The sequence below is a fragment of the Mesitornis unicolor genome, unplaced genomic scaffold (assembly GCF_000695765.1).
Source record: "Mesitornis unicolor isolate BGI_N332 unplaced genomic scaffold, ASM69576v1 scaffold24018, whole genome shotgun sequence".
Lineage (NCBI taxonomy): Eukaryota > Metazoa > Chordata > Aves > Mesitornithiformes > Mesitornithidae > Mesitornis > Mesitornis unicolor.
In genome coordinates this window covers 24,884-33,082 of record NW_010204187.1, presented here as the reverse complement: position 1 = coordinate 33,082, position 8,199 = coordinate 24,884, and the positions used below count along the sequence as shown (strand labels likewise).

General features: G+C 39.5%; 1 protein-coding gene across 1 annotated transcript in view; it reads left to right on the top strand.

Annotated features, from left to right (window-relative positions):
• The window catches only part of LOC104545768 (versican core protein-like), a gene marked incomplete at both ends in the record, with an annotated part of 24,556 nt that overhangs the window by 3,411 nt on the left and 12,946 nt on the right, over positions 1-8,199 (top strand). The window contains one exon of the mRNA XM_010190980.1: positions 5,461-5,754. Within this exon, the coding sequence (XP_010189282.1) occupies positions 5,461-5,754 (294 nt within the window). The remainder of the gene's footprint in view (positions 1-5,460; positions 5,755-8,199) is intronic.

Here is an 8,199-nt window from a genome sequence, read left to right as displayed (position 1 = left end):
AGCAGGAAGGTTCTGTATGTGTTGTGAAGAGGTGACTGCTGTGAACGAGATAATTGCTAATTAGGTGTACAGCCTCAACCCACTACATAGGGATATTTTTCTAATTATATTGATCAATTTTAATGGCAGAGTATAATAATAGTTAACCAAAGACACTTTCTCTCCCCTGCTTTTTTCTGATTTTTGATTTTGGTTTGATTTGGGTATTTTTTTGTGTTTTCCTAGAAGTTTTCAAATTAACTGGAGTGTGAAAACAACTCCTAGGAGTCAGGAGTAATGGTTTTATGGATTTAGGGTATAGGCGTGGAATGGGCATGCTATACTGATATGTAGAAGAGTTCAGTTTTTCTGTTTGTATGGAGAAAAACAGATGCACATTAGGAAGACACAGAACCACCTCATGTTATAGTGCAGGACAAATTATTCTTCAGTGCCTTCACAGAAGCCTGAGCTTCTGAGCCAAACTTCCTTTTCAAGATGGGGCTAAGGAGCCAGGATTGGTTTGTCTATATAAGAAGCAGTTTCTATAAGATCAATGGTTCTTCAAATGCAGAGATAGTCTGAACTTATGAGAGTACGCTTTGAAATGATTCATCCACAAAAGACAGAAAATTAGATAAAATGTCAATGGAAGTTATTGGAAAATAGACACTGCAGTAAACTAGATCCTGTGTTTTGCTTGCTGTTCCATATATAACACATATGCATTCATACTTTGGTAGAATTACAGTTCAAGATTTATGGTTATGCCAAATTTCCAATTGCCATGTCCACCAAAAGCTGATTTTGCAAGGTACTACCTTTCTTTTGTAATAACACTCTCAACACTTCATTAATAGCAAAGAACATTCATAGTATACATAGAATTGTGCTTAAACATTATTTTTTTCCATGTGAATTTGAAAGTGCATAGTCTATTCTGATTCAAAGCCAAAATTTAGATTTACTCGCACTAAATAGCTCCTTATTTAGAGTCTGTGTCAGTGGGATGACTATTCATGGAGTAAGATGTTACTTGAATAATGATGTCAAAATCTGGGCCATAATGAGAATGTCACCACTGAAGTTATTGAACAGTTATTGGTCTGTTGGCTGCTATTAGTATGTTGCCCCAGAAGGCTGTAAATGGTGGTAGGAATTCTTGCAATACAGTTTAAATTTAATGTGTATTGAATTTACAGTACTAATATGGGTACTTGGACCAAGGAGTCATAGCAACATAATTTCAATTTTCTTCCTTGCTGGCCATATGAAATCACAAAGTTAGTCAGAGACATGGATTTCTTCTTGAAATACAATTTATTGGCTTAAAATTGAAACAGTTGTCTAGGCTAACTCTGACCATTTCCTTATTCTGAGGGAATCCAGCGATATTAAAGACTGCACAATTATGAGTTAAATATTTTGAGTTTTTCTAAAACACACAGAAGAATAACTATGAGAAGGATTTAAAATTTCTGAACTCCTAGTGATAAAAATAAGAATCTGGAGTAAAAATATCATTATACAGGTGCTGGGCATAGTCTCGTATTACAAACTGATTGACATTATTTATATTTCATTACATATTTCAGTATACCAAGCATTAGCAAAAACATTAAGGATACCTTTAACTGCAGGAGGTGGTTTACTAAGTCACTGAGCTCCAAAAGTTTGGATGTAGCTCTGAGGTTCTCTTAACACCTCAAATGAAGCAGTGTCTGCACCAGTGCTCTCTGTGGAATAATCCCTTGAATGGAAATGGGTGATGGAGAGGGAAGGGTTTCCATTCTGTCCTCGGAAAAGCATGTATGTGATTGATTTGATAGTGCTGTGGTGTCAGAAATGGAGACAAAGTGAGATCTGCTTGCCAAAGCCCACTGATGAAGTGAGGTGCTGCGAGTGTGTGGTGTGGAGTCAAAGTAAAAACTACTCTGTGCAGCATTGTCTTCTGGCCAAGGCCAGTTAGAAGCTATATATGTCTAACAAACATAAGTAATATGCAGATGGAGACTCATGTTAAGAAATTTGTTTTGGGGTGGCTGTGGGGAAGATTATACAGTTTTCCTTCCATGCATTGTTTCCCACCCCTAGTGAGTGCAGAGAAGAAAAAAAATAAACAAAACCAGATGTCTTTTAAATGCTTTCCACCTAGTCTCATGCTGTTTTGTTATTGTCATGGAAATTGGTGTGAGAATAATAATTAAAGAGCCTGTAGTCTAAAATACGGCTTCAGGTGAGAAGTTTCTTCTGTGATTTGGGTAGCTAAAGATCTTCTCTAGTGTCTATTCTGATTCTGGTACGACAATTAGATTAGATGTTAAAACAGACACACAGAGAAAAGGGCCTTTTCTTCTTAGTTCAAGGCCTGTAGTAGAGCCACAGCCTTTACACTGGCTTATACTGGATAGTTCTCTAGCCTGTGTGACTCAATGCAGGTCCATGGATCCAAGACTTCTCAAGAGAGGTAAGGAGTCCAAATACAATAAATCAAAAAGTAAATAATGTCATGGTGGTTTTTATGCATGACATTAATTGTATTTGAGCTTATAATGTGATAGAGCTCATCTTTGGGGAGATCTGAAAATCCTGATGTCTAAATGATTATGAGCAAGGCACAAAAAAAAGCAGCTTATGTAGAATGCAAAGTTAATTGTCCCCTTCTGTATAATTAAGTCAGTGACACTTTAAAACTACTGCAGGGCAATCTAAGGATATAGCAGTTGCCATGCTACTGTTCATGCTTCATGCAAGCATATGGGAAAACCATACCTTCCAGTCTTCTCAAATGCAGTGGATTCCTGTTCAGCCTATGGTTTTGCATAGAGGAGACCTAAGGCATTTAAGAGAGTTTCATTAAATCTTTACTGATGTGTATCAAAAGGAGTCAACTAACTTGTTCTAGCATGTAAGACAAAAAAGCTTCTTCAGCTTGTCCAGCCTTCTGTTTAGGTCTTTATGGTTTTCCAGTCCTAGAGACTATTTCACAGTAATTTGTGACTTTATTAAGGATACCTCTTTATTAGTCTGGTCTCTCAGAGAACCAGTCCTTAGCAGCAGCAGGATGGAGGCAGAGAGCTGCAGCTGAGACAAGGCATCTCGTCTGTGCAATTTGGAAAAGAGGTGGAAGTCTGGAGCATGAGTTGCATGAATACACAGGCTAACTATATGCAGCCTCTAAGGCCCCTACCTATGGTGAGAAGAGATGAAACTTTTCAGGTCTGTTTCAGTTCGAATGTATCTGTCTGATTTTTCCCAGAGTATTCAAGACAAGGATTGCAGTCTCCATTGTCTTCACGCATGTGTAGAGGGAGGGATAGATTTGGGCAGTATCTCTCCCCTCCTTGGTGCATGAGCAGTCTAGTAGTCCTGTTGGTGGTTCCTGCCACCTTTTTGCTGGGGCATTTTGGCCAAAGAGAGAAAGAGAGAAGAAAGAAATGGAAATTGTTGGGATACATGGTCCTCGAGCTGAAAGACTAAATGATTTAGTCCCCAAAGTGATCACGGTGTTCTTGCTTCTTTGCACACTTGTGTTCTAGAAATGAAGGTTTGAACAGATTCCATGTTTCTGAGGAAACGAAAGTCTTGATGGCTGTGTCTCATAACTGCTTGAGCTTTGAAGTTCCTACCGTGTGACTGTGACCAGATGTTTATGCGGAACAGTAACATGAGGTTACAGCCGCACATGGGGAAAGTCCTTAGAATGTTCCATATAATATCAGAAAAAATTATATTTTGTCACTCTTAGCCATCTTTCATACTTGACCCAGGACACCCTGATCTGCAACTGTACTCACAGAACTGAGGAGCTCTAACATCCGCATGAAGGCATCTTTGCTTGATGTGCTTGGTGGGTGCCACCATCTGTCAGAAATGACTAAGGAATAGGTTTGGAGTCCACCACAGACCCATTATTTTCAAAAAAGGAGAGCAGCCAAATTCTTAGGAGGTGATAATGTTTCTTATCCTTCAACAAGAACATCACCAAGAAGCTAAGATGGAAAGGTACTGACAATTTTGACCTAGTTTTATTTAAAATTGTTAGAATTAAGAATTTCCATCTATGGGTTTGTTTAGCTTTTTGCGTATTTAATATCCCTTTGGATATTCTTATGTTTTTCTTTAGTTGACCCTAAAGGCAGTGGAGGTTATAGAATCTGAGCACCCTACCACAAGATAGCCTGTGAACACCAACTTCCAAGTGTCACAGCAATAATGAAGCTTTCTGTTGCTGTGGGAGAGCAGAATGTGGGGAAAGACTAAAAGTATTACAACCAAATAAATATAAGTGTCTCCTTAGTATCTGGCTTTCCCTTACATGGACTGGATAATAGCAAGGACATTTCGTAGACCAGCCACCATCCACAGCAGTTGGTGTGTGTCAAAAACTTTCAGTGGAAGATTCACAGGTTACCTCTTAAGCTTCCCTGAAGTTTGGGAGATTCCTTAAGACATCTGTAAAATTTTTGTCATGGACTTGCATGAGATGCCTTTGTCTGCCAAGTGCAGTACCTTGTAGCTCATTTTGTTGAGCTTGGCATGGTGTGTGAAGTTGAGGAGATAAGGCTCTGCTCTGAGAGGAGAATGCTACATAGCATCAACTATGTCCTCTAGGAAGTAGAAGCCCACCAACCTCTTAACTGAGGTTTCAGCTATGGAAAAAGAAATTACTCGTGAAGTGTTTGCTGGAGGGCTTGCATCTAGAGTCATTACTGCTACCATAGTCAATACATGTTGTGTGTTGAATCCTGGCTATGGTTCTAGCCTGCCCTTGTTTCTGTGCTTGCTTTTAAGATGTGCGATTCATGAAAGTCACATCTACAAACATGCCCAGCTCAGTGAGAGATAATAAGGGAATTAACCTTCAATGGAATGAAGCTCTCTATAAGACCAGCTGATAAGTCTATAGATCTTAAGTTTTTCCTTGGAGATTGTAGTGAATCAGCTTTTGTCTTCAAGAATAAAACCTGACTTCTTCATCTGGCTTGATATATTTGAAAGAGAGCAGAAAAAGTGTGACTCTCATCAGGTGTCTTTTTTAACCAAATAAAATAAACATGTGTAACAGGAAAATCCTGGGGATTCTTCAAGTGCTCTAACTGCAGATGCTGGTCGATCTACCTGAAGCATGGTTTTAAACAGGAGCCAGCAATAATATACATTACATTATTGTCTGCAGTCTAAACATTGTCACGGTATCCATTTCACTCCCTGGTATTGTAGAATGAGTTTCTCTTCGTCTGCTGATCTAAGCCTTGGGATTTGCCTGCATAATATTACTAAGTTATTCAGAGTGTGTTCCAATCTGGGACATTTGATATTACAACTATCTGATTTTTTTTAAGCAAAAAACTTTTCAAACAAATTTTGAAAAAAAAACTAACCCCAACATTGCAGGGCACTGATGGAAAGGGGGAATTAAGCTTACTTGGTGGTAGAATGTGATACTCAGTCTTTGTTATCTTTGTTTTCTTCCTCTAGATGAAGTGGTTCATGTGTCAGTCCCCGAGAAGCTCACCTTTGAGGAAGCTAAAGAGCTGTGTCAGAAACGAGATGGTGTTCTTGCTTCTGTTGGGAACATGTACGTTGCCTGGAGGAACGGCTTTGACCAGTGTGACTATGGCTGGCTGGCGGATGGCAGCGTTCGTTACCCAGCTTCAGTGGCGAGGCCCCAGTGTGGTGGAGGTTTACTTGGGGTGAGAACCCTGTATCGCTATGAGAACCAAACCGGCTTTCCTTACCCAGATAGCAAGTTTGATGCCTACTGCTATGAACGTAAGCTTTTTTTAAGTTATAATTTTCAGTATGCTCACCATGCTAACTCTGAAAATATTTTCTTTAATATGTGCTTTGTTTCAGTTCTTGTGGCATACATGAGGTTTTTTTTAAAAAATGTTTTATCACTATGGCTTTGCAAAAAAGAGAGAAAAGCCAAACTAAAACAAATGTCTTAAAGTAACATTGGCAGATAAAGACAGGCGAAGTTTTAAGGTAAGATTTCAGCCTGAGTAGTGTTTTCACATAGAGTGACACATCATACATTCACCCTGGGTCTGCAGATACTGCCTATTTTGGTGCCTGACTGCATCCTGATATCTTTGTGTTATGACAGTGAACATAAGAACAGAGGAAATATCCTATTTGACCAAGTGAATAACTGTCATCTAACTTGATGTTCTGCCAATAAGAGAGGCTGTTTACAGACTGCATGCAAGCCTGGCTATTTCAAGGTCTCTGAGATGCTGGTAATTTGAGGGCTTTCTCTGAAGTCCAGGCATTTTGTTCCATCATATCTTTTAGGCTTGTAAAGCAGCAGTTGCAAGTTCTCCTCTCACTCAGTGTTTCATATGCCAGTCAGCTGATACTGTGGATGGTCAAAATTGCCTTTCTTACTGCTGCTTGATTCCCTCCTGGGATTTCAGAAACTTATAAAACATTTGCCAAAATCACCCAGTAGTCTGCATGAGTCTAATCCAGAGCTCCTCCACACATGTCAGCTTTCCTTTGACTTTGGGGTTAAATATCCCTCTGTAACCTCTTTCATCTTCAGTGCAAGCAGCTTGGCTCTACTATTATTATGATGCAGCCTGTCCTTGCACAGGTTCCTTTTGACCCAAAAGTTCACCGGCTTCTAGTGCTCCTGTGTTTCTCTTCCTTGTATTATCTCACTGTGTCTCAGTTCCAGATCACTGCCAGTTCTCCAGCTGGAGCTGGCAGTGCTTCGTAGACCACCACAATGGAGGTATTGATCTGCCTCGCCTCCTCCAGAACATCCCTCCACATTTCTTTGTCATTAGCGATAACTAGTTACTCTTTCACTACACTTCCAGAAACCCATCCATGCATCTCATGGTGTGCAACATGTAAATTTCTGTGTAGCTCTTTCAAATACCACAGACCAGTTATCTGTGTCTGTTAAGAGAGGATCTCATAATCTTTAAGATGCCCTCTATCACAGGAGTGTTTTTTGTGCAGAGGACAATGATACTGTTGGAAGAGGCATTGCTCCTAAGAGATCAGACTTCTTCCCAGCTGAATATCCTGCTTTCTTGAGGCTTGCAGCATCCTCAGCAGCATAGGGATGTTGGATTGCTCAACAGTTTTCCTGCAGGTGTCTCCGTTCAGGGAAGTTCCTGTGGTTGCCAATAGTACAATTGACATAAACATGTGAAGACTACTTGTGTTGAGTTAAAAGTTCAGAACCTGGTCTTTAACTATGAATATCTAGGTTTTTTGGACTCAGTCCTGTGACTATAAGTAGGAACTGCTTGTAATGTGCAGCCTGTACTCTTCCTATTTTTGTGAATGATGAACCAACTGCAGGTGCAGATCGTTCCAACTCAGGCATTGAAGGCTCATTTATGAACAAACCTTACTGCTTGAGGTACTTGAGAACTAATCTCAACGTCTGGTGTAACGTTACAGTCTGGCTGTTCTCAGACACTCTTCTCTGCAATATTTTCCAATAGGATTGTTTGTTGGCTTTTTTATTTTCTTTATTGCTTGTGGGTAAGACATTCCAGAACTTTGCATGTGGAAGTAGTCCTAGTGGATTTCAAGGGAACTGCATACAGGAATAAGGACAAGTTAAGTTCATGATTGTGTGCTTTAATCTGTGGAGCAGAGTTTGTCATATCAGCCTTTCTGTTCCTTTTCTAACTGGTTTATGATTGGTTTTAAGTGTCATGGGTAAAATTAGCTGTAATGGGGAAGAGATTAAACAGTTCCTCTAAAAGACCAAAGTAGGGACTGGACATTTTGCCTGTGCTCTAATCTTTAGTTAAGAGAAATTCCAATATTCTGTTTGTTTGTGTGAATTCCACACCTTTCAAACAACATGTGCCTCTTCAATTTTCTTTCAAGAAGTTTTAGTTAACAAATTCAAGTTTGCTACCATTTGTTCTTATCATCCTTGATAAGTATTGGGTTGTTGCCCTTTTTGTAACTGCTTTTTCTGCAAACTCTTGCCCTTGATACAAGGATAAATATTTCATCAGTTTGCAACCCAGGAAGTAGACAGTCCCCAGAAAGTAGAGAATCTATGACTATCAAACATTTCCAAAAACAACAACAACAACAACAACAACAAAGACTAAACAGAACCAACACAATTTGGTAGACAGTGGGCTGCTCCCTAGCAATTTTAATTCCAGTCAACATTACATCAGAATTAATTAAACGTTACTAGCTAGATGACTCAGGTTTTGCCAGATACATCTG